At 40.0% G+C, this 27450-nt stretch overlaps 3 protein-coding genes across 12 annotated transcripts in view; 1 reads left to right on the plus strand and 2 right to left on the minus strand.

Moving 5' to 3' along the window:
- The first annotated feature begins 6868 nt into the window (after positions 1-6868).
- LOC6579323 lies at positions 6869-7990 on the plus strand. The gene is made up of 3 exons (XM_002005183.4): positions 6869-6978; positions 7038-7116; positions 7174-7990. The coding sequence occupies exons 1-3, from the start codon at positions 6976-6978 to the stop codon at positions 7425-7427; spliced, it is 336 nt and encodes a 111-aa protein (XP_002005219.2). The 5' UTR covers positions 6869-6975; the 3' UTR covers positions 7428-7990.
- An 873-nt stretch (positions 7991-8863) lies between these two features.
- The window catches only part of LOC6579324 (serine/threonine-protein kinase N), a 40951-nt gene continuing 22364 nt past the window's right edge, over positions 8864-27450 (minus strand). For 6 of the 10 annotated variants that reach the window (XM_032730718.2, XM_032730716.2, XM_032730717.2 and 3 more), the window contains 9 exons: positions 24605-25158; positions 16175-17509; positions 14090-14368; positions 11755-11946; positions 10970-11584; positions 9820-10191; positions 9645-9752; positions 9442-9582; positions 8864-9373 (listed from right to left, as the gene is read on the minus strand). In XM_032730718.2, the coding sequence (XP_032586609.1) occupies positions 9230-9373; positions 9442-9582; positions 9645-9752; positions 9820-10191; positions 10970-11584; positions 11755-11946; positions 14090-14368; positions 16175-17509; positions 24605-25158 (3740 nt within the window). In that variant the 3' untranslated portion in view covers positions 8864-9229. Of the gene's footprint in view, positions 9374-9441; positions 9583-9644; positions 9753-9819; positions 10192-10969; positions 11585-11754; positions 11947-12020; positions 12228-14089; positions 14369-16174; positions 17510-24604; positions 25159-27450 lie in introns of those variants that run through there. The other 4 variants (XM_015163595.3, XM_044011116.1, XM_044011115.1 and 1 more) reach the window with 3 other exon arrangements.
- LOC26528066 (transcriptional regulator EFH1) lies at positions 17618-21151 on the minus strand. Its single transcript, XM_015163596.3, has 3 exons — positions 20551-21151; positions 20069-20482; positions 17618-19987 (listed from the first exon to the last, which is right to left on the minus strand). Exons 1-3 carry the CDS (start codon positions 20800-20802, stop codon positions 18317-18319), a joined length of 2337 nt encoding a protein of 778 aa, XP_015019082.1. The 5' UTR covers positions 20803-21151; the 3' UTR covers positions 17618-18316.

Raw genomic sequence — 27450 nt, forward strand, 5'->3', positions numbered from 1 at the left:
AGCTTGCGTTGAAAATTGCGCGCGTTTATTTCCCCTTGGCAATAGCTACAAATGAAGTTTACTTTACTTGTGGCTGCTGCATTTGATCAGCTTAGTCATGTACACATAAAACATACATTCACACACACACACACACACACATGCAGTTTCCCTCTGTATTCACTATGCATTTAATGGCATCAATTGCAGCCTTAGACATCTTGTTATCCTGGCATCTTGTCAAACGTCTTGAGACAAGGCAAACAACAAGGAATTTCACTTAACAAGCTTAATCAATAAATTTAAGCTCGTTGCACGAGATTTGCATCCAGATTGTGTTCAATGAGCGTTAATACACAAACATTGCACGAGCAGGCATTTCAATTTGTATTCAATTTGGATAGTTTTAAAAGCACATTTCAGCTTAGCAAACAGATCAAATTAGCTTAAAGCTCATTTATATCATTAGAGCTTAGCATATCTTAGTTCAATGGAATGCAAGTTTCTCTATAAACAGCTTGAAAAACTAAAATTAAAATCAATTGAGAAAAGCTGCTAAAAGTTTGGTTGACTCTTTTAAGTGAACTCTGATAAACGAAAAATTCAGCATTAGCTAATTTGGGAAAAACAATGTATTTAAACTGATGCCTTTAACATTTATACCTTAGAAACATATTAAATCGAGCTGATTATGGCTTTTTCAAGCTCTTTTTCAGCAAAAAACATTTTGATTTCTCATACCAAAAGCAAAAGGTGTGCGAAATAAGTTACTGGGACAAACACTTAAAACATTATATTTTCCACAAAAAAACAATTTTTTGTTATCCCTTATTCAATCAAATCTAATAAAACAATTTAAGAACCTTGAACAAATTTGGATATCTTATCAAGCAACTGTAAGCTTTAGCAAATAAAAGTACATAGAAGAACTTCCTGCTTTCATATATTTTTATGATATTCTATATTTCCTATTATCAGTCCCTGAATATACTTCATGATATATTATATTTTACTAATAAATCTCTGTAATACCTAAAGACGCTTTCGGCTTCATTCTAACCTAAAGCTTGAAGCTCACTGGCGAGCTTCTAAGTTCGCTCTAATTGTTATCCGCCCACGATAAATGCAATATTTACCGCCTTTTCAATTACGCCCATTACGATCCGGCGGAACGCAACGCACATTAATCTGTGCTGGCTGCGCCACGCCCAAAAGTAGGCAATGAAGTGTGTGCTCAGGCCCAGAAGGACGCCGAAAGATTTGCGGTGATTGAAGCACTTGCATTGCGGTCACCAACAAAACGAGAGTGCCTGCGGACTTGACAGACATCCTTGGCCACTAATTACGTAAATGAATTTCCGGGTTTTGCCTCGATTCGCCCTGGCGGCCTCTGTTCGTGATAAATGTTTGTCTCGCTCTGGACACGTTTTAGCCAGGGGCAGGAGCTGTGGGAGGGGAGCTGGCGGCGATGGCAAAACAGGACAACAATTGAATGCCGTATACAATGCTGTCTGGTCTCAAAGCCATCAGCCTCTGCCACTTGCCACTTGCCACTTGCTGCTTGCTGCTTGCTGCATTGCAAAATTTGCTGAAATGCGAAATGCGCTCAACTCAAGTCAAGTGGAAAATGAAAGCTGATGTTGTTGCTATAACAATTGACAACTATTGTTGTTGTTGTTGTTGTTGTTGTTGTTGCTGCTGCTGCTATCGTTGTGCATTTGTGCCTGGCTGCAAATACTGTAAATTCAATTGTGCCGCATTATCTGTATAATTTGTTGCATACTCCACATTTTTGTTGCCAGCTGCTACGGAATACATTTTCCTCTCGTTCTGCTTCACTGCGTCCAAGCTGCAAGCTGTCTCTCTCCCTCCCTCCCACTCTCCCGCTCTCTTTCTATCTTTGTTTTTACATGCTGCCTCTTGTCTGCTTCAACAAATAAATTCAATTTGCCAACAAATCACAAAATCTTGCAACAAACTGCTGCCAATAAGCCAAAAATTTATCAACCTAATAATTGTTATTGTCAAGCTTTTGGGTCAAATAAAATGATTATCATTATTATTATTATTATTATTATAGTTATTTTTGCATGTGTCTCGCTTGTACCACAACTTGCTGCCACATGCTGCAGCTGCATCTTCCCTGACAATCTAATTATTTACTTTTGTCGAACGAGCAGCTGCACTTTGCATATTGACACGCTCAGCCAAGAGCTAAAAGGCTTTAAGCCAATTTCACAAATGCAATGCCAATCAATCAATTTAGAGCACTTAACTTGGCCTTTTAGCAGGTAAAGACGGCATTATTAATATTTAATAATAGATGTTCAGATAATTGAAATTGAAATTCAGGATTTTCCATGGAAAATGGAAATATGGCATTTAATTATTTTCTGAAAATTATATTTAAACGGCAGGAATAGGCGTGAAAGAGGATATTTAGATATAGACATATCCTATATAAATATTTAAAATGTCCTCTGTTCAGAAAATCTATGTAACTCGTCATATAAGACTCACCTATCTTATCTATTGCCACTACTAATGCATTCAAAAATATTCTTCTCATGCCTAATTACATTCTTTTCATAAATCTTATCAACCGCATAGCAATTATATTTTCCTTTAACCCCGATTCTACACTATCTCAAGGAAATTTCATTTATTTCAAGTGGCTCGGCGATAAGAGTACAGAATGATTAGTGCCTTTTGCACTGTAATGACGCTGCCTGAGCTTGGAGCGTGCGCGTGGGCGTGGCAAGCCAAAATAGATTGCTTTGGGCATTTCGAAATCGAATCGGAATAGCTTTTAGCCTCGAATCACTTGCAATGCGCAGCAATCGTATAATTAAATCAATTGCAGACCGAAGAGCAAAGACAAAACTGAAAAGGGGGCGGAGTCGAAGGGGCGGCGGAGGCGGTTCGCCTGCGAGATAAGCAAAAGTTGCATGCAGCAGGGCAGCAAGGCAGCAAGAATCCTGTCGTGTCATGCAATTATCGAGTTTTAATGAAATTTCACGCACAGTCATACAAATCCATTAAAAAGACAAAACCAAAGAAAAAAGAAAAGGAAAAAAACTCTAGCAAATAAGGAAAATAAAATATCTAATGGTCAGTTGTTTGGCGGGAATCTCTAATTACCCAAGACACTGCCATAGTTAATTGCATTGCCAATGATGCGGCAAAAATGATTTGTTGCGACAAGCAAACATGCCACGCCCCCCCTAAAAAGAAGCCATTAAGTCATTAAGGATGCTCGAATAGTGATTAAAATTGTGTGAAAGGAATTTAATCAACTGGCAGTTAAATAACTGTCTTGGCCAAATTGAATAGTACAAATTGTCGGGCCAGCTTTGCCGTTAGCCTAATTAGGCCATATTCGCATTGAATTGCAAATGACATTAGAAAATTTGCAAGTAAAAGTTTATAGCCAACTCGAGAATGAATCTGTGGGCGTGCGAGCGAATGTGTGTGTGTGTGTGTGTATGTGTGAGTGTGTGGCTCTTAACGAGTTTCCAACTCTCAGTCGCAGTCGCAGTCGCAGTCGCAACTTGTGTGCGCTGTGTAAATTAAATAAAACATTAATTGCTTGCTTACGTCACGTAATTTGCCCAGGCCACAGTCGCCAAAACCAAACCAGCATTCGAGCCAGCATTCGAGCCACATTCGAGCCAACATTCGAGCCACATGCGAGCTCCCCGAGCAATACATGGCCAAGGCAATGCGACACGTACTGCCAATAAATCTCAATTGATCCCCGCGGTGTTGTTGCAAAAGTTCAATTAAAAGTCTCCCCGTGGCATGCCTCACTGTGGCCAGCATCGTAACACACACACACACAGAGAGACACCCGCAGACACAACGACACTCACACACGCTGGCACACTCAACTGTTGCCCCAACGGCAAATGGCTGCAAATATGCTAAGTGGTCAAATGTGCACACACTATTTGCATGCACTGTGTACCACATGTTCCATGTCCATGTCCAGTGTCCAGAGGGAGCAGCTGAAGACAGGAAGGACATCGGATAGCCCAGCCCTGCACTAGAGTCAAATGCTCTACCTCATTATCATCTGTTATTCCACCTACTTTCACTACTACCACAGCCTCTCCCACTGCCACTGCCAGTCCCCACTCTCTACTCGCCACTCCTACTCCCATTATATTTCCAGTTGAGCTGAATTGTTGGCCAACAAAAAGTGTTGCACAGTTATTAGCGCGCCATTCAAGTTTATTGGGCCGCTTGCAGTTCTAATTAAAGTCAAGGCAATAAAGGATAGCATTTGTTCCTAATGATACGAGCTGAAGTTTGAGCTCTAATTTAATTAGAGTTTCTGCCAATTAATCAAGTTTTGAACTGAGCTTAAATTATGTTTTATAGTTGAAGCTAATGAACTTTTTTTTTAAATTGTTTCGAAGAGGTTTTTCTTTTAGCTGTTCGAGATTTGAAACTTTAAAGCGCATTTAAGCTTTAAAATTTTGTATTAATATTAATATATTGATTTATTTGTTAATTTGTTAAAATAAAAAAAAAATAAAATTTTTTATAAGTGTTTTTATGAATTCAAAAATAAAATCAAAGGTTTTTCACAGCTTTAAACTTCTTAATAAATTCATAAAAGCTTTGCTCATTTCTAACCGCTTTGCAACACTGGTATTTTTCTGCCTTAATCCCTTTCAGCTTATGTCATTGAAATTTAATTGAATGTTTCTGACAGAAATCAACACAATCAGCAAGAAGCCATAAACGCTCACATTTTGGCTGCCCAATGGTTATGACAACGAGTCCATCTAACAGACCAGCAGAAATTTGCCATTTCACAAGAATGTATGCGTGTGTGCGAGTGTGTGTGTGTGTGTGGATAAGCGGGCAGCAAGTGCAAATAATATTATGCTTAACTGCACGCACGCACACATGTGCCTTGCTGTACAGGACTACTACTACAGGACTCGACATGTCCACAGGGCACAGGCGAGTCCAAGCGGGTCGAGAGTGTAGTGTGTGCATGCCACCGGAAGCAGCTAAGGACAACACGCACAACTTTGCTTGGCCAAACAGCATTAAGGAACCGCACGTACGCACACAGGACGACAGTCCAGCAGCAGCAGCAGCAGCAGCAGCAATATGTGCCTGTATGTGTGTCTATGTGCGTGCGTGTGTTTGTAATTGTAATAACTGTTGTTCCGTATCGTTGTCGTAAGCTGGCTTGTTTGCCACTGTAATTGCCCCGACTACTTTCCGTAAATCCTGATCCTGGCCGTGGCGCTGCCATTGACAAGTTCAATAATGGCCATCGACCGCAACATCTGGTTTAGTTAGCCAGCCTGGCCTGGACTGGCCTCGGCTGGACTGGCCTGTCTGCCAGCCTACTTGGCATTTGGTTTCAGTTTCAGTTGCAGGTATACAACGACAGCAGCAGGAGAAGCAGGAGCAGCAGCAGTTAGCCAACCGAGCGCCTAATTGAATAGCCGGTCCACAGGATGGCGGCAACAGTGAAACATTAACTGACATTTGAGCCAGCACTAATCTGCATAGAATTTGCAACTTGGCAGCCTGTGCCGAGAACTTACTTATCGCAGGACATTCAGCCGCAGATGGAGACACACACTCCACATTCTCACACACGTACACACACACACAGTCTTACTCACACCCATTAATATGCTGTTGGCGCACATGTGCAAAGCGCCGGCTGCCAAACCCTTATCATGCGCCCAGACTTTGGACGCCCTTTTCTGCTTTGCATGCATATCCTGGCCCATTCTGCCAGCTAGCTAACTGCATTTATTTAGCATAATTTGTTGCCTTGTTGTTTTTTCTCTCTCTTTATCTTTACTTTCTTAACTGTTGTCGGGGATGCTGCAAGGCTGGCATCCAGGCATCCTGGCAGTCAAGCATCAAGTGCTCAAGTTGCGCAGTCAGTGGAGACCAAAGACTTTGTCTAGCTTCAAGTTTTATTGGCCTTTTATTATTGAATATTAAAGTAAACATTTGGTTTTACTTTCAATTTTAGTTGTAGTGATCTTATGTGAAAAAAATGGCACCGTTTAATATTCTTTAAAATAATTAATTTTAAAAAGAGTATCAAAAATGTAAATTATGCGTACATACATACATACACACATAAAATAAAAATTAACAGTTAAAATTAAGCTTTACAGCACTCACTTGCTCTCCTTCCATTCTCTCTCTCTCTCTCTCTCTCCGGCTCTCTTCCTCGTTGCCTGTAATTGCTACATTTTGCTAGCATGCAACTTTACAAATTATAGCATGTAACTCAAACGAAGAACAAAATTTAATAAACACTTTAAAGAGCAAACACGGCTTCAACTGTTTTATGTTTTACACTGATTGCTAGATTTAACTTTCTTTAACACATAAATATATTACACACGTGCATACACGTACACACACAACCGATCATTGAGAGAAACACACACTAACTAAATGATCAAATTATGCTCATGAGCTTGCTTACTCCCCGTTAATCCAGCAAGTTCACTAATACCAACAGACACAGCTACTTAGCTATTGAGAACACACAATCAGCGCTGCACTCACATCAGGCTCAATTTGAGTTGATCTTAGTTCAACGACCAATAGCATTAAAACAGTCGCTGAATGTACGCTCTTGAGTGAATTTGTGTAGCGGCTGCACTCTTCAATCAGCAAGGGCAGGTTGAGCTTTGCCATTTTTTTTTTAAATAATTATATCATAAAAATATTAAGTGATATATTTAAATTTTTAAAAATATAATAGTTTTTGTTTCCACGGAAAACCGAAAACACATTTATATAAATTTGCTTAATACAAATTGAATTTGGCGCAAAAATGTGTCGTGTTTTACAGCACTGCACAATACTGGTCAATAGTGACATCAGCTGCGAAACAGCTGTTTTCTTTCTTTTGCAGCTGATATGAAAAATGTGAGCAAAGTTTGTTTACAAGTTTAATGTGGAGTTTGAAATTGTGTATTAATTAGTTTAACTATTATGGTAAGTTGTATTTTAAGTGTATTTAAGCCAATTGCTTACTGAAAATTATATATTTACAGAATTTGGACACAATTTTCCCCGATTTGAGTGCCTTAAAACGCGCCTTGGCCAAATTAGTTCACAAGGATTTATCAAATAGTTGTGTATATAAACATATATTATGTATTTATAGTTAATATTACTTACCATTTGCAGATGAACGTTTGCGACACATCGAGCCGCATTTTGACTCATCTTGCGACGTTTTTTATTGGAGCGCCCAAAATGTGGAGCAACAAAATTCCGTTGCTTATTTGCCCATGGAGCACGCTAAGGATCTGGACTTTGAGCTGATTAGACGAGTGCAGGAGAAGCTATCGAACTATATCCTTATAGTTGCCATAGTGGAAAATACGGGCAATATATTGTATTATCAGATGACGGAGGGATTGAACGAGATTGGCATATAAATGATTGAGAGATTATATGGATATGCGTGGAACTGTGTAATCGATGGAACTGATCTTATGCTGCTCCTCGATCGTACCATCGGAGCACAGGCAAATGCTATTGGACTATATGTCCCACTTCCATGTATTGTCGAGGGGCAACAAAATGTCTTAAGAGATGACAGCAACACCTGTGGAATTTGATCCTATCCATTGTTCCTACGCTTCGTGGACCGTTTTTAAAGAGATCCAATTAGATGAAGACCACTTGACCACTAGATTGTAAATGCGATTGATATTATCAATATAGACAAATAAACAGCTATAGAGCTCCGCAATCCCCTATTGCTTTCCTTTACTCTTGATACCTGTGATCCAAAACACAACTAACTAAAACAGAATACGGTATATAAAGAATATATATAAATATATCAAATCATACCTTAACTTTCAAAGCCCTCATAAATTAGAAACTCAATAATCGTAATATAATTATATTGACATTATAGATATATATTTATATAACTTAGGCACTAAAATTCAAATAATCGAATGCTACAAACTTAGAGACAAATTAAAAATTAAATTTTCTTTAATTATAGGCATAGGTATTTATATATATGATTTTATATATATATATATATAGATAGCTTAAGTTTATTTAACAATCGGATTGCATGCAATTGAGAAAATCATTTTGCATAACTTGGAAAAGTTCTCAAATGCTTTTTAGCTGCTGATCTATTTCTTTTTAATGTTGTAATTCTTTATATAGATATTTTTTAAAGCGTGCACCGCAAATAATTAAAAAAATGATAAATGAAATTTAAAAAGATATCTTTTAAAATGCTCAAAGCAATACAGTTTTTATGTTTTTTGTATCGTTTTTTTGTTTAGGTTTTTTTTTTTTTTTTTTTTTTTTTTTTTTTTTTAAAGTACAATAATAAATAACAAATGTATAAGCATGTAAATATGTATATAATTAAATATATAAAATTAAAATAATATATATTTATTACTCAACTCGGGCAATGGGGCTGAGGAGTTGATTTGAAGGCGGCAAAAAATAATAATATACAGTTTTAAAAAATTGTAAATATTTGTTGTTTATCGATGAGCTCTTTAAATATATGTATGTGTGTGTATGTATGTATATATATATATTTAATAAGATATAATATTTGTATTATGACTTGCTTTTCATTTTGTTCAACATTTTTAATGTGATTTGTATGTTTCATATGAAAATAGGTGTGTGTGTGTGTGTGTGTGTGTATCTGCTCACGCTTGTAAATAGCTGTGTGGGTATATGTATGTATATATATAACGCTCTCTCTTACTTCTTTATTTTATCTCTCGCTCTGTCTCAACTAACATCTATATATAAAATATAGAACCTGGCGCTCTAAAATTTCTCTTGTTTTAAATACAAATCTTTTCAAAAATTTACATCATCCTTAAGGCTTTCCAAGTGCTTGTCCAGACTAAGTATATTCATACATATATATGTAAACCATATAAGTATATCTGTATATAATATGATTGTATATATGTATATGTTTATGATTGATGCAGGTGTTTACAATTTATGTAGAATATTCTAGGCAAATTTGGTCAATGCTTCTGAGCAAAAATCATGCACAAGTTTCTCACAATTTATACATATATATATGGGTGTATATATGTATATATAGAAATGTATATAATATATTCAATCGTTTCTCATGTGTAAAAGCATTTTGTTTTCTTGTTTTCAACTTATTTAACTGAGCTAGGCCCAGGGCCAAATTTAAGACTAAATGTAGTTGGGTTGGAGGTTGGCTTTAACACCAGTCGGCCGTGTATGAAAAGTCCTGGAATAGCAATTGTTCCTCATCGGTCAAGTGTCGCGGCTCCTTTGGCGGCGTCAGCTGCGCCTTCTCCGACGTGAATTCCTCATCAAAGTTCGAGACATCTTCCAAATGGTTCTGCATGGATAAAATTTATATAAATATTGTTTGTCTTTTTGGGATTCCTAATTTAATCATAATCTTACGATGGTTGGCACAAACGGTGGCTTGACTTTGCGCAGCAGCAGATCATCCCAAACAATGGAGCGGAAGAACGCTTGCTTCTTGACATCCTCAGCATCGCGCTCGGATGAGCCCAGACGTCGTTCCGGATTCTTGCGCAGCAGCTACAGGCATATGGTATATTAACTCAGTGATCTTTCTTCAATTTCAATTTCAGCCAACTCACCCGTCGCATAACGGCAATGGCCTCCAGTGAGAGGAAGCGCGGATAGCGCACCTCATCGTTAACAATTGAGTCGAAGACCTCCTCCTCATCGTCGCCAGGGAAAGGAGACTGCAAATTCGCAATATTAAAAAAACATTTCAAATAAACTTTCACTCTCTCTCTGTGTCATTCTCACCTCTCCAACGAGCATCTCAAATATGAGCACACCCAATCCCCACCAGTCGACAGCGCGTGTATAGGACGTCTCTGTCAGCACCTCGGGTGCCAGAAATTCTGGTGTGCCACAGAAGGTGCCCGTGCGATCGCCAAAGCCCATGCCCTCCTTGCACAGCCCAAAGTCGGCGATCTTCACATAGCCGTCCGTATCGAGCAGCAAATTGTCCAGCTTCAGATCACGATAGATGATCTTATTCTCGTGCAGATACTGCAGACCCAGCACCACACAGGCGGCATAGAACACGGCGCGCGGCTCCAGGAACACATCCGTATGGATGTGCATCATCAGATCACCGCCGGCGGCGTATTCCATGACAAAGCACACGTGTTGCTGCAATGAATTAAGAATTTAGTTTAATTTATTAATTAAGAATGCCTAATTTAATATATATTTATTAGCAGATATGCCGCTTTACATATAAAAATTATAAAAAAAAAAAAAAAACTATTACTAATTAGTTAAAAAAAATTACGAAATAAACTAAAAGTAATTACTGAATTAATGAACTATTACTTAAGTAATTACCAATTAAAACTTAAAATTAATTCATTAATTTTGTGGTAAATTTAAAATAGTAAAAATTATTAATATTTAATATGGGAAATTGTATTAATATAATAATAAATATAAATATAATAATAATAATATATATAAAAATAATTATAAATAAAAATATATGTGATAATAATAATAAATAATAATATAAATATTTTAAGTAAAAGAAATAAATTATTATAAATAGAAATTAATTTTAATTATTAAAAAACAATATTAAAATTATAAAAAACTAAAAAAAGAATTATTATATAGAAAATATAAGAATTAATTACGAATACAAATTCTTCTAATTATGGTAATTACTAATTATGGTAATTAATAATACACATTGTAGAAGAATTTGCATTCGTAATTAATTCTTATATTTTCTATATTTATATATACTATATATTATAAAGATTGAATATAATAATATAATTAATTCAACTTTAATTACAATGAACTTATCATATATTCCGTTATACTTACTTACTTACTTTATATATAAGTTAAAAATATATACTAAAATTATTGATTTAGCATTGTAATCAATAATTATCTCGACACTCACCTCCGTTTGGAAGCACGCATATAAATTGACTAAGAACGGATGATGCATCGCATTGGCCACCTCAAAGATGCGCTTCTCGCTGAGCAGCGACTCCACCTCGTCCCTGGCAATGATGTCGCCCTTCTTCAGGGCCTTGATCGCATAGTACTGATTGTTGCTGCGCAGCTGCGACAATATCACCTTGCCGAAGTGTCCGCGTCCGAGCACGCTCAGCAGCCGGAAGTTGTCGATGGACAGCATGCCGGGATTGGGTGGTGGCTGTGTGGCACGCAGCGCCTCGTAGCCAGCCGGCTCACGGTACTGCAAGCCACGTGCCACATTTCGTCGGCCTCCGCTGCTGGCGGCTGCGCCCGCTGTCGTCGCCTTGGCCACATTCAGCTCATATTGATTGGCATAGATCGGCTGCTGCTGCTGTTGCTGTTGCTGCTGTTGCTGCTGCTGCTTGTCCTGTGTTTGTCGCTGCGTCGGCTGCGGGAATTGTGGTGCAGCAGTGGTGCTATTGCCATAAATTGTGGGCGTCGGTGGCTCCTGTATGATGGGCGATGATTGCACCGCATAGGGCAACTGCGGCTGCTGCTGAGTGCCCACATAGAGCTTGCCTAGCTGCGGTATGACCTAAGTTATGTAACAAAAAATTAAGATTAATATTGAACTCGAATTGGTTATTAAACTAAGTTAGTTGTGCAACTGAAAAGCTCTGAATATTGGCAGTGTATATAGAGTTTATATATATATATTATAGTATATAGTATATATGTGTGTATTTATGCGCGTTCAAGCTTTACCTCATCGAGCTCTTGAACAGACTCTACATTAGTTATTAAAACACTCTCGATGGCTGCCTGCTCTATAAGGCTGCTGTTGTTGTTGTTGTTGTTGTTGTTGTTGTTGTTGTTGCTGTTACTGTTGCTGTTGCTGCTGGGTATTGCAGCTGTCTCAATGGGTTCGAAGGTTATATGTACAACATTGATCTTGGCCTGCAAGAGTTTATTAAATGGTTTTTTCTTTTCTTCTGGGGACAGAGCAAACATGAACTACACAAAACACATACAGGTGCAGAGGTTGCTGCTGTTGCTGTTGCTGTTGCTGTTAGCAGCAGCTGTTGCAACGGCCTGGTCAAGGCAAATTGATGAAATTGATGTGAATGTAAAAGTTGTTGTTGCTGCTGCTGCTTTTGCTGATGTTGCAGTGCGCACAGCTGCCGCACCATCTGCGCCAATGCCTGAAATGTGGGCACAATCATTGCGCTGTTGCTGCTGCTGCTGCTGCTGGCGCTTGCAACATGACGGACAACAACTAATTCGCTTGGCCAAGAAACAAAACTGAGTGCCAAAGTCAAGACCAGAGAGGCCAAAGCAATTCATTTTCTATGTTTTTTGGATGTCTATTTGCCATGGGTTGCGAAATGTGACCATATAGCACAGATATATGTATATATTGTATATATATAAATGGCTATATATACGAGTTTGCAACGTGAATTGCTTTTAAAAATAATGGACAAAAAGGCAAAGACAAACGTACAAATACGCTTAGCTGCAACTGAGTGAGTGTATGTGTGTGTGGGGGTGTGTGTGTATGTAAGGGTGTATTTCCATGTATGTGGACAACACTTAAGACAGAAACCAAAACATATACAGGGTGACCGCCAGGCACTTAAGTTAAAAAGAAATTTTCTGGCACGTGAAACGTTTCGCGTTTTAATGTTCCAATTTTCCGCCTTTTCAATAGAAACTTTTTGCTATTTTTAAGCTGTTTCATTTTGCACACGCTATTTGTATATTGTCACACAAATATATATATGTAATTATATAAATATAAAATAGCTATATTTGCAAGGTATATTTAATAAATGAGACAATATGTCTAGCAAATACTCATCTATATAAAATTATAAATTATCTTTTTTTTTTTATATATAATAAATTATCTATTTTTTTTGTTTTTTCGTAAATGTGTTTACAGGGTATCTGCTAAACACATGCGAGAAATTCTAGAAAAATAATTGCTTGTCATAGGGGCTCTCTAATTAGAATTTACGATATCTAGCTCATGAAATTGCTTTAAATATTTATAATTATATAATATATATGCATGTATGTATATATTTTTTTAAATATCTTAATAATATGCATTTATATGCGCAATTTCAAATTTTCTCTCATCTACAAACATCACAGGGTATCTGACATTCGTATATAAAATATTCTCATTTACTTCTAACGCAAATTGCAAAGCTTTCATCAAACATTTCCATTCGCTGCCAGAAAACATCTAATATAAGACTCATTCAATTATAAGTGTATAATGACAGTTTTCTTGTTAACATTGCATTAAGTAGAAGATTTTTGCGTGAATATGTAAACGATGTTTGTATAAGACTCATAAATATTATAAGTTTTCATCTAACATTTTCAATATCAGTCAAAGTAGCTGAAGTATGAGAGTTTTGTAAAATACAAAAACTCTTCAGCTGTCAAAATTAAAATTAATATATCATAGGTGTACCTTAACACTTTTAAACAATATTCAGAGCTTTCATTAGATTAGTTTACTTATAAAAAAAAAAAAACTTAAATAAATATAAATATAATTTAAACTACTACAGATATATTGCGCTCGTTACAGTTGCTGTTAGCTAAACTACATTGCAAGTGCTGTTAAAGTGAAATTAACTACAGAAATGTTAATTAACAGACATATATATACTGTCTGCAAACTTTAAGAGCAACTACATGAGCAAGTGCTGTTAATATACATTCCAATAGCTGTGTTTGTTGCGTGCCTGTTAAGTGCATAGCATAAGTGCTCAATGTTAAGTGAGTGAGTGCTTTTAAATGCAGTTAAGAGTTAGCATAAAGGCGAATCGTGAAAGTGATGGCGGAACAGAAACATTTTGAAGCTTTTGTAAAGCAGCTGTCAGCTAACATAGAAACACATTTACAGTAACGGAACACCAGAATAACATAAATCATGTGAAACACGTTGCGGCTGCCATTAGTAGTAGTATTTGCAACTCGATTACAACAAAATTGAAATTAATTAACGAGATCCAAACCAAAAGCCGAATAGTAAATTGTAAACAGGGTATCCAAATGATAGAAAGAAAAACCTCCTAACCTCCACACAGAAACGATCGCCGGCACTGGAACTGCATCTGGAGCCAGGCTGCAGCCCGCCGCCGTACAAATACTCATCATCATCCTCGGGATACTCAACCAGCGGCGATGACGAGGAGCAAGTGACCAGCATTGGCTGCTCCTCATCATTTGCCCCGCCGCCAACGAGCACCACCGGCGGCAGCGTCAGGACGGGACGATGCAATTGCTGCTCCACCGCCGATGGCGCAGCTGGCGACTGTCTGGCTGCTGGCTTCTCGATCGATCTCGGCTGCTGGAACTGAAACGGGTTGCGTATTGTTAAGGAGGTGAACTCAACGCTTGCGCTTAACCTCTGCTCAGCTGTAGATGGAGATGAAGCTTGAGCTGGGGCTGGAGCTGGAGCTGGGGCTGGGGCTGGGGCTTCAAGGCAAATGTTGTTGATGCTGTTGCGGTTGTTAATTTGTGTATCAGGTGTTGCTGGCGGCGACTCTTGCAGGGGCATTACGGTCTCTATCTGCATGATACGCAGCGTGGCCATGCGTTTCAGGTGCTGCTCCTGCTCCAGCTCGAACGGATCCGGTTCGAGGTGTCGCTGCTCCTTGGGCAGCGGGCGGCGCAGCGTGTTTGGATATGATTCCATTTCGGAAAGGAAGTCAAATTCATGCAATGCATCCTGCAACTGTCGGCGATTAACGGCATCATGACAGGACACACACACACACACGCGCGGACGAGAGCAGGCAAAGCGATAAGCGATAACAGCAGGCAGGAGAAACAGCGAAAGAAAATGCATGTGTGTGTGTGGGTGTTTGTTTGTGTGTGTGTGGAAGAGAGCAGAAATGGGGAATATGGATAAAACATGTGGCTATTGAAGTTAAGGTACACAGAGAAAGATGAGAGATAGAGAATATAGGAAGAAAAGGCATTCGCGAAACACAGATGTGGACGAAATGATGAAGAGAGAAGAAGATAAAAATGAAGAAAATAAGGAGAGAAAAATATATAGAGAGAAAGGAGCGGTGGGAGAGAGAGAGAAGATAGAAAGACAGACAGACAGAGAGAGAGCGTAAAGTCGAGAGGGAAGAGAGAGACGAATATACACAGAGAGGAGAGCGATTCGATGAGAAAATATGCAGAGAGAAATGAGAAGAGAGTCAGAGAGAAGACGAGAGACAGATAGATATATTCAAATAGAAAGACAGAACGACAGAGATAGATATATATGTAGAGAAAATGAAATATAAGGACAAAGAGAAAGCGAGACACAAGTAATGGGAGATAGCAGGATTTAGCTAAGCGTAAGCGGTATGCAGTATGTAAAAAGATCGCGATTGGAAAGGCAGAATGAACTAGGGCAGCTTAGATGAGACCTCAATGTAAAGAACTAGTTCAAAAGAGTCAATAACAAATTACTAAAATTTCTTACTAACTAAATTCTGCAGTGACTAGCAATACATCTACGAAAGGATGGCTGCAGCCTAGTAATTTATGTAATAAACATTCTGATACATCATAATCTGAATGTAAATATGAATTTTGGAACTAGTTCAATTTGTATACTTTTGCAACAAATTGTTCTACAAAGCCAAAGCTAAGACAACACAAATTAACTACATATCATTAAGGAACTAGCTAAATGCTTACAGTTCCGAAGAACTAGTTACTAATAGAACAAATACTTTTCATTTAAATGACTTCGTAATGATCGTGAAATGGATCAGGTAAATGCATCATCTAGTAAATATTATATAAATGGCTCAACGTCGAGTTGTTCTGTATGGAGTATTTGCTAATCAGATGATAAATATATAACTATATGTACAGTTACAAAAGAGAGAACAATATCCAAATGAACCAACACCAATGCGAACCAGACATAGACTATATAGATGTATGGGCTATGTGGGTAAATTTACAGAATGAACAGCTCTGGCAGAGGCACAACGATCAAATCAGCTACAGAGATATAACTACATATATGCATATATACATATGTATAGTTATATATGTATTTATATAGAGCAGTAGTATATATGTGTATAGGGGAAGTAGTAAATCTTTTTGCTATACAGTTGCCAAGCATTAAAGTAGTTGTTGCGCTTACCTCCTGGTCGAGCACAGGTGTCACCGACTTCAGCACAGGCGGCGGCGGTGGTGCCGTGGTGGGTGCGGCTGTGCGTCCCGGCGGCGTTTTGCCAGGCATCTGTAGGCTGAGCGAATTGGGTCTGCCGCCGGCTTGAGCTGCGCTGCTGGCACCTGGTTGCTGCGACGCCGGCGGCGGCGTCTCGGGTGGCAGCACACTGATGCCCTGCATGTGCATGGAGAGCGGACGCAGTCCACTCAACCCACTGGCTGCAGGATCCGGATATTCACCGGGCGTCTCCACATGCTCGTGCATGCCCGCATCCGGATCGTATTCCATATTCTGTGCCTGTTCGCCCGGCGAATAGGGTTCCGGTTCGACGGCCAGCGCATCGGAGGAGGGTGTGCGCGATATGGGCGACTCGGAGCCCCGCGAGGCGGCGCTGGGCAACGGCGAGGAGCCGCGTCCCACAGCCATCGAAGTTGTGGAGGCAGCCGCATTGCTGCCCGCACCCAAATGCACATGATTGGGCGCATTGCGCTTGAGCAAGCGTCCCCAGGTGGCGACATTGATGTTCATTTGCTTGGCACGCGAGATGTTCTTCGCCTGCTGCCGATTGAAGATCATGCGCTGGCGTCGCAGTTTCGGCTTCTGCGAGATCATCGGATTCAGAAACTTGACCTCGGCGAAGAGCAGGCCCTGCGGCTCCAGCTGCAGTGCCATGCCATGGCGCACATCGTCAATGAACTCCTCGAGGCGCAGCACCTTGACGGCGCACAGCGAACGCCAGTCACGCCAATAGACGCCAATCTCTAGCTCCCGGGAGCGATCTAGATCGATGGAGAAACGCTGGTCCCAGGCCTGCTGCGAGCATGGCTTCCACGAGGTCTGGCCCACCGTAATATTGTCCAGCTTGATGACAGCCATGATCTCAAACGATGTCTCATCCTTGACCGAATAGCTCTTGGAGCTGCTGCGTGACGTGACGCCCTTAACAAAGCTGCGCAAATCGCCCGGACTAGAGCTGTTGTCTTTGTCACGCCGCGAACGACCGGGCACATCCTCCAACAGATCCTGACAGCCCATCAGACGCACCTCCAGCTTGCCCGTGACGCTCGCACACCGGCCCAGCGACGACACGGACTGATACGATTTCCCGCCAAGCAGCCCGCCCGGACCCGACTGCAGCGATGTATAATGCACGGGCGCCGGCGACGTCGATTGCTGCACGATTTGCAGCTCCTGCTTGAGCAGCTGGGCGGTGGGCGAGTCAGGGGGCAACTCCTGGCGACGCAGATCCAAGGAGTAGCGCAAGAGATCAAGTTTACGCGACGATTCCGACAGACGGCCGTGTGCCTAAAAGAAGAACCAAAAACACAATTAAAGCATTGTGAAATTTATTTGAAATTTATTCGATTAAAATAAATATCCATTTTTTTTTTAGTTTTGTTGTTTTTTATTCTATTTTAAATAATTTATATATTTATTGATTACTTTGATTACACACATATACATATTAAAAAATGATTCAGCGTTTGAGGAACATTGGAAACAATATATATATATGTATTTGGCTTAAGTCTCTATTTGAGGCTGGGATTCGGATTCGGATTAATGGGCGTGGCAACTTATGCAGAGTGTTAAATGCAAGCTAAAATCAGAAAAATCAAATAAACATATAATAAATACGAAATGCGTAAATTCGAACAGAGCCGAAGTTATAAAAGACCGAGGCAAGAGAAGAGAAACTTGGATATATGAGAAGTGATCTATTATTTAGTATTATTAGTTAAGATTACCAAAGCTCATGGAAAGTGCATTAAATTTGTCCATACGTCTCTTTATGGAACTGCACTTACTATATATTTTTCAAATGACTCTCTATATGATCCTCTACTATATCAATTCTTAATCTAGATTTCTGTTCATTTTAAAAATTAATACAAAATATAATAACATGTTTTCACAAAATTCTACTACTATTTGTATAAACACATCGATATGTATCATATCAACTTCAGCTCTTACAGACGGACATTCACAACTCTCTTTCTATATCCATAACTAATCTCTCTCTCTCTCTCTCTCTCTCTCTCTCTCACACACACGCCTTCAACTCTCTGCCTTGGCCTTGCCATATTCAACATTCCCTTAAATGCTATTCTAGGGCTGCGGTCGTCTCAGAATTGGTCGCTCGCCCAAGGAGAAGGCGCGTCCGCGCATTTGGAACCGCTCGGCCATCCAGCGCTGACAGCTCTCGCAGTGGCAATTGGGATTCTTGGTGGGTCCGATGTGGTGGCCCGGTTTGCGCATTACAACCACATTGCCAAAACGCAGCGCCTTCTCCAAATGCTCGTGTGTGTAGCCGGAGACACTGGTGGACACATCGCTGGCCAGACTCGGACTATCGCGTGAGATCTCGAAACGACGTGCGGGCAGCGGCGATGCGGCCACAGTGCCAAAGGTCGTGGCCGAGGTGGTGCTGGGCGGTGCCTCGCTGCCGCAGCGCAGCACAGTGCTGGCCGTGGACAAGAGCTGAGGGGAGCTACGCTCGGACGACGGTGAGCCGGGCGCTGCCTGCACGCAGAGATTGTCGCGCGCTTCGCTCTTCCAGCGATAGCCGGGATGCAGACGCTTGAAGGGATCAATGCCATGTGCAGCGCCAGTTGCAACAACGGGCGCTGTAGCCGGCGCCGGCTGTGCTGTCGGCTCTGGGCTAGCGGGCGGACCAAAGAACTGCAGAAAACCAGGACGATTGCGTGGCACATTCGACAATTGTTGCTGCTGCTGTTGCTGCTGATGTTGCAGCTGCCTGCCTGGATAGGTATTGTAGCCCACATTGTGCTCCGAGAACGCATCCGACTCGGAGGGCAGCGTATCGCTGCGCTGAAATGAGCCACGCTGCGAGTGCACCTCTTTTATGGTCGTCAGCGGCGGGTGGGGTGAGGTGGATAGATGAGGCGGCTGTTGCTGCTGTGGTGGTTGCTGCTGCTGTTGCATGGTGTGTTGCTCCGGCGTGGAGTGTTGCCTCGCCCACAGACGCTCCATTTGACGAATGCGCACACGATCCAGCGAGTTCTCATAGTCGAAGCTATCCGACTTGGAGAGCACTGCAAATGCCGGCGCATCCACCTCATCGGTATCCTTCCACGAGGTGTCCACATAGTCGCCAGCCAGGGCGCTGGACACACTGCTGCAGGTGGCATCGCGTGGCATCGTCGAGCGCGAGGAGTTCGGATAGGCGCCGCTGCTTTGCGTCTCGTCGCTCGGCTGGCGCATATATTTCTGACGCAGTGTGGCCAACTTGGCGGCGCGCTGATCCCCAATGTGCTTGCGGAAGAGCAGCTGCTTGGACTCGCTGACCTCCTCAACGGTGCTGCACTTGGTAATCGCATGACCCAAGTTGAGTTTCTGCTGTTGTTGCTGTTGTTGCTGTTGCTTTTGCTGCTTGGCCGAGGGCTGTGGTGATCTCTGGGCCAGACGTCGCGGCAGTGCAGCGCCTGAGATGCGCTGATGTCGCAGCAGCATCTGCTCATTGTCCAGCACAGTCTGGGGCGTTGAATTGGAGTCCAGCTCGTAGAGCTTCTGGTCATTGCTGTTATCCGAATCGGAGCTGGAGGCTTCGGCATCCGCATGCTCCTCATCCTCCTCCGAGCCGGTGCAGTAGACATCAATGTGCACAGTGCGCGGCTTCTTCTCGCCCAGATTGGGCAGACGGGGCGATGTCTGTGTCGCAGCACCACTGGCCAGTGGCGGAATGCGCGACATCGATGCCGACTTGAACGTAGACGAAGGCGTGATGGGCGTGGGCGTCAGCGTGGGTGAGTAGGTTGGCTGCAATATGAGTTCAATTAATAGAATACTATAATTCCCTCTCTCTCACACACTCTCTCTCTCTCCCTCTCTGCTGCTTACCACATATGTGTTCGCCTCCTCCGCCTGCCGCCTGCTGGCAAAATCGACCAGTCCCTCGGCTGTCGCACGTCGCTGCTCGTAGGCAGGCCGACGCCTCGGACGCTCCTCCGTGTCGCTGGTCTGTGAGTAGGCATCGCGCAGCTGCTGTGCACGCACCTTGCTGTGATAGACGAAGGGCTCATTTGCAGCCGGGTCCAGCTGCTGCTGCTGCTCGTTCTGTGGCAGAAAATCGGCCACGGCAGAGACAACAATGTTACAGGTGCTGCGGCAACGTGTGCCGCACAGCTGAGCCGTAACACCGCCCGGCGTCGCCTCCGACTGCTGGTGTCGCGAGGCCTGGGGACTGCCAAAGGCCGAGTCAGCATATGTCGTGGCCGAGGAGTTGGTGCTGCGAAAGCTGGTGGCAGTCGTTGCCTGGCAGATGCATTCAATAATTAGCTCTAATCGTGGATCGATAAATTAATTTCCATCAGGCTGCTCACCTTCTCCGGCTCTGGCTCCGCTTCGTGCTCGGCTTCAGTGTGCGGCGTGCTCCACTTGTACACCACACGCATCGGCTGCAGTGGCTCCTGTGCATTGAACTCCCGCTGCACTGGCTCACCTGCACGCGCGAATGTCAATTGGGCACGCACCGTCCACTCGGCGGTCAGCTCATGAGGCAACGGAGGCAGCGGCGGCTTAGGGGTAGCCTGTTCGCCGCCATCTGCCCCACGAACGTTGCTGCTGGTGCTCATGATGCTGCGCCAGCTTTTAGGCACACATGTTTCACTTTTTGCTTCTTCACAATTTCTATATACAACACACGATCTGCACAGATACGCGGCATATAGTTTTCATAATATTTTTCTCTTATATATACATATATATAGATTTTCTTTTAAATTCAGCTAAAAATATAACACAAAAACGTTGCTCTTGATAGTTTGGCAAACAAACACCTACACGCACTCACGCACACACACAAAAATGTTGAGAGGGCGGTTTTTAAAATTGACTAGGCATAAGACTATGAGAGTTGAGTTTGACAGCTCTTAAAGTAAATCAAAGCCAATATATTCATATATTTATTTATGTATTTTATTATATATCTTTCATTTATTTTTTCTTTTAAATTTAATTTATTAAAAAAATAAGAATAATTTTATACTAATTTTGTTTACTTATTTTTTTTTTTTATTTAGTTTTTTTAAAAATATTTTTAATTTTTATATTTTTATATTTTTATTTTTGTTTATTTATTTTTTGTTTTATTTATTTATTTTATTTATTTATTTTATTTATTTTTTTATTTATTATTATTATTATTTTTTTGTTTTTTTTTTTTTTTTTATTAATTTTTTTTTTTTTTTTTTGACTAATTATTTTCAATTCGAATTTTCCAAGAATTAAGGAATATTGTAGTCGTCTTTTAAGATTTCCTTTGAACAAATTTAAATTATATTATGATCACATAATTTATAAGTTCCAATAAAAATCTAGACGCAACACGAAATATGCATAATGCATAAGGTTTAAAAATAAATAACATAGACCATTTGTAGCATGAAATTTATGGCTTCTAATAATTGGCTGCACATGACGTACATATTGCTATCTGAATCATCATGTTCTACATATGCATATATACAAAAATATATATATATTTGTTTAGTGATCAAAAGACATTGGCGGCAAGAAAAAATTGAAAAGAAATTGAAATATTCATAAATTCAGCGGGCCGAAATTATTCATGATTCTTTGATGAAACATAAAAGAATTGATTAAACCCATTTATATATTGTTTTTTTTTTTTTTTTTTTCGCTGAATTAATTAGCCAATTAATTAAGTGAAATCTATGCGTGATTTATATTATTATTTTTTGTATATTTAATATTTATAAAATCGTTTACTATCGTTTTGTTATAGCTTAAATTCAATAATTTCGAATTAATTCTTTTGAAACCACCCTCGTTATGGGTCCGATTTATATTGTTAACGTTTGATTATAATCTTAATAATCTTTTCTATTTTTCTTGTTTTATTATTTATTTATAGCCACGCACAAAAACACTTTCGTTTTATATAGTTTATATATATGCATATATATGTGTATGTGCATGTGTATGTATTTTGTTGTTTGTTCACTTGGCATGTAAAATTGTGTTTCTAATTTTATGTGCATTTATTTATAAATTCTCGTTTATTGTTGTTGTAAAATACTAAAAATCGCAAGATGACCCCAAAAGCCAAATTGAGAAAAGCCACGCACCAAAATAAAATTGCAGCACGAAAAGTTTAACCAAAAGAAGAAGCTAATAATTACGCAATTTATTTATTTTTATTTATTTATTTATTGGGCAACAACTAAAAGGAAGTTAAAAACTCGTAAGACGCTGCGTATGCGTAATGTGCTTTTTTTAATGCCTGGAATTCAATAGATGTTTGTCTCACTCTTTATCCCTATCTCGCTTTATAGTTTATGCGACATTTATTTTTTTTTTTAATTGCTTATGCAGCAGACTTTAATTAAAACCCGCAGCAGCAGTCCAATGTAATTAAAAATTATTGATATACTTTAAAAAAAAAAATAAAATAAAATAGGAAATATAAAGCAAACGGACACGCGCGGCAAAACGAAAAGGAAAAGGAAAGAAAACGCGCACGTAGCCTAAGCGGCAACTGAACTCAAACTGAAATGCGTGAAAATTCGCTAGAGAAACAATTTTTCCGCTGGTTGAAAACGTGCAGCGCGCACACAAACCGAATTTTTGGCTGCGCTCTTTTCACACACACACACACACACACACACAGATATGTGTATATATATCTTAGAAACTCTATATATGTGCTTCTATGTATGCGTTTAGCATAGTTCTATTAATGTTTAGCAAACACAACAGCGTGCAAAGGGCATTTGGCTCCTCGGCTTTTTGTTTATCGCAGCAACATCTGTCGCCCCACTTGTCGCTAGAGTCTAAGCAACCCTCCTGCTAGCCCAGCTATAGCCCTTGCTAGCAACTGTTTATGTCGAGAGAAACAACAACTAAAACTGCAGTTGGAATTTTGAAAAATCTATGCCAAGCATCCACCCGCACTCGTTCGTTCCTTCATTTTAAAACAAATAAATATGAACTGCAAATAGAAAAGCGAACCAACCACACGTCAGATCCAGGCACGATCTATTCTTCTTTTGGTTGGCGGTAGGGGATGCTGCCCCCCTTCCAGTGGAGTCATTGAAAAGCATATAAATGCGTATATATATAGAGAAGGAGAGGGAGAGAGGGAGAGACACAACCGCAGCAGCAGCTAAACATATAAATCAACAGCATGGAGCAGGCATTCATTTGTCCAAGCAACAGGAAGTCGGAAATATTGTGAAATTAGTGGGATGACAAGAGAAATTAAGCGATCAGTGACGAAGCTTGAATACGCTTTGGTAGAGTACCTAAGAAGAACTGACAAACAGAAACTCTTCTCTTTTAAATAATTGATTTGAGTCAGATGATAAATTGCTTGAGTCAGTTAATGACTGCAATGATCGATAGCTGAATGATTTTGTTCTCGTGAAGAGATTTTGAGAAACGAACATTATATAAGATTAAGGAATAAATTATACACATATCGAGATTATACTCATATCAAAATAATTCGCATATCAAGATTTTACTCATATTTAACTTTGATTTATATAATATCTAAGATTTATGGAAATGCAATACTAGAGACTAAACTGTATACCAAAATGATAACATATATTAAAAGCACATATCAATAATCAAGAAATCAATGAACCCCATACTTCAATTTGCTTACATTGCATTATGGATCCATATAAAATCGAACAAGATATAAATAACAATAAAATATTTGCTAAGCAACATTATTTTCATATTCCATTCATTTCAGCCAAATCTTATTTCCATCATGTTCCCATATTCTCTTCTTTCGTCAAACCCCCTCTACAAACCCATATACCCCACATTAAGGCACTTCGGCCCATAGGGCCTTCTGGTGTCCCTGGCCAATTGTCATTTGTGAAATGCTGTGCATATTTTCGGGCATATTTTGCAAGCCAGCTCGCCAGTAAATTAATGAGGCGACAGTTAGCATTAAAAATATACATAAAATGAAAAACAACGAGAGAGCAGGGAAAAAATTGAAATATTTTCAACAGCCGCGTAATTAGCCTCGTTTTTTCTTTTTGTTTCTTTCTTTTCATATTTCGTTTTACTTGGTTGCTGCGCAGCATTGTCTTCAGGCACACAGCGCGTATACGCAACGCATGTGCACATGAATCATACGCCGTGTGGCACACGCCACACATACTGTTATGATTTCTCTCTCTCTCTCTCTATCTCTCTCTTTGTCTCACTCTCGCACTTTGTTACAAACAAGGGGCAGGGGCCTTACGATTTGGCCCGCCCGTTTACGCGCGCATTTGCATTTCGCTTACCTGGCCAACGGCCAGCTCTAAGAATTTAGGCTAATCTAATTAACACTAAGTAGGTAAAGCATAAAGTACGAATAATAAAATAAATTAAAAGCCGCCCACTCACCTCCTGCAGCGCCTTCTTGTCTGGCGCACGATTCGTCTGCAGCGTGCGTATGACATTCTTGGCTCCATCCACAACAGCCGCCTCGATGCGCAGCCGATGACGCAACTCCTCGATGCGCTCCTCCAGCGTCGTCTCCAGGCTCTGGGGCTGCATGCAGCCAATGCCGCTGCCAGAGCCCATGCCCGCTATCAGAGCGCCATGCTCGTCGGTCAGCTGGCGCGCGGCCTTCAGGCGATCGGCCTGCTCGCGATTCTGTTTGACTTTGATGATGCGCAAGCGCAAGAACTCAATCTTGGCCTTGGAGTCCGCCAGCATCTGGTGTGCCTCGGCGAGCAGTTTCTTGTCGCAGCCAATGCCCAGCGATTGGATCATATTCTCGGCGCCCGTTTTCACCTTCATCTCGATCTGCAGCTGCTTCTCCAGCGAGGCAAGCACCTTGTCATTGGCCGTAGCCGGTGCACCGCCGCCAGCCATTGCATTGTTCATGCCCAAGCCGCCGACAGCGCCCGACAGCTGGGCAGGGCCGTTGCCATCAAGGCTGAAGGCAATCGATTCTGTAAACAAGATGGGAAATTCATATTTAATGCATTTTATAGACTCTTTTTACTTGAATGTGCAGTAGAGTATAAAAACACAATAGTATATACCCTAAAAAGTGGCATGGAATGGGGTAGATGGGTTGTTCATATAATTTGTAAGTGTGCAGAGAAATTTTGTATAATATTTTGTCACTTATTTCTGATTAGTCAATGCTTATAAGGGCTGATATTATGTCTTGGTTAAATCAATATAGACTAGATAGCATATAGAGTATGTGTAATCATCGAATGCTTAAACCCATATGAGAATATATACCCTGTAAATGGCATAGAATAATTTACATTGACATTGAAATCCACACAAAAATAACTTTTTAGTTGATTGCCGTGTTCAACTCAATGGTTGAATATGTAAATACCCTGTAATTTATAATAAATAAGCGAATATTTATATGCAAAGTTAGTCTCATATATTTCTCATATATTTCTCTCTTATATTTAAGGAATTGATTAAAAATCTACTTGATCAAGCAAAATCAAAGAGCGCAAATTCTTTAAAAAAATATATATCTTTAGCCATAAAATTTACTTCCTAGATATATTACGAATACCTCATGTAATCTACTCTTATTTTATTCATTTTCCTTCATTCCTTTCCCTTTACAGGGTATCTGGTAGCCTCCCAATCAATTGCTTGTCACATATTAACTACAATCGCTTCACTTAGCTTTCAATAGGTGCCCTTGACATCAGTTAGCACACAGCTGGTTGCTTTGAGGAGGGAGGGAGGGAAAAGGGGGGTCTGTCAGGTCAGATCGTTTAACCTGCTGGCAACATTTAGCCACATGCTGTCAGAGGTCAGGGGTCATTCACAGTGATTAACACGCTGCAGCGACACCCACGTGCGTCCGATGATATAATTACGCTTGCATTAAGCTGTAGCAGGGCAGCAGACTGAAAGGCCAGGTGAAAGGTGTTTGCAAATGACAAAGTCACCTATAACACCTGATTAAATATGTGGAATTTAGAGCAGGAGAAAGAGAAAGGAATACATATAAATAGAACATGACATATAGCATATGCTTGGAATAGATTTATGTCGAAGAACTTTGAATGTGGCACGTTTGGCCAATAATTTACTGCTGTCTATTTAATGAAACAAAATTTTATTATGGCTAAGCTGATTAAAATAGAATTTTAATGGTCATAATAAAAGTATAAAGAAAGCTTTAAAACTTCTGTATAAATATATATAGAGAAGGAGAGAAAGAGACAGAAGGAGAAAGATGTAGAGAGGAGAGGGAGAGGGAGAGAGATAGAGGTATGCAGACATAAAGATAGATGTTTGGATAGACAGTAGACAGACCTACAATAATTATATACTTCATCTTTATATGTGAATAAATTAGCAATTTTCAATATTTGTTTTAAAGATTTTTCTTGTTTAAAACTAAACAAAATTCTTTTTTATTTTAAATTTAACAGATTTTTTGCTTCTTTTAAAATATGAAAATAAATTTTGTATTTTGTTTATCTTACACACTTGAATGATTTCTCCGATGCTTAAACATAAATTTAAAATGTTATCTAGAATTTAAGAACCTAAGAGTTCTTTGCACACATGTTCAGCTTCACTTGGCCTAAGAACTCTCTCAACAAGACTTCATCGCTAGCTAGAGCTATATAATTCCCAGCAAATTCTATCTACAGAATTCTAGCAAAACCGTATGTTAATTTAGGCTATATCACAACCGAAAAGCAAGAAACAGCTATCAAATGTTTGTTGCAATTCGCTGGCAGCTGCTGCCAAACATGTCAATCAATTGAGCAGATGGAAAGTCATGAAGCTTTCAGCAGATGCTACAGATCTTCACGATCATGATGATGATAATAATAATAAACATAATAATGATGTTGATCATCATGATGAAATATGATGATGAAATCAACTCGTGCTCGCTGATGCTGCAGATGCAGCAGCTGGTGGCCGAAGCCAAACACGGAAGCAGATAGAACTAAAGCCCCAAATGTTGAGCAGTCACATTCAGCTAAAATATAATGTATTTCATGCCACTTGTATCAATAGTTGAAAAACAACAACAACAACAGCAGCAAAGAATAACAGAGAGAGTATAAAAAGAAAAGCTAAACAAGCAAACAGTCTAGTTGGCGGGGCATGCTCGACTCGTAAATATCCTAACAATAATTTTCAAAATGTTTTAGAGAATTTTAAAAACTTTTGAAAGAGTTTTTATATATGGGAAACATTAGAACATGTTAAAATATTGAAATTTATTTAAAAACTAT

The sequence above is a fragment of the Drosophila mojavensis genome, unplaced genomic scaffold (genome assembly GCF_018153725.1).
Source record: "Drosophila mojavensis isolate 15081-1352.22 unplaced genomic scaffold, ASM1815372v1 contig_80, whole genome shotgun sequence".
Classification (NCBI taxonomy): domain Eukaryota; kingdom Metazoa; phylum Arthropoda; class Insecta; order Diptera; family Drosophilidae; genus Drosophila; species Drosophila mojavensis.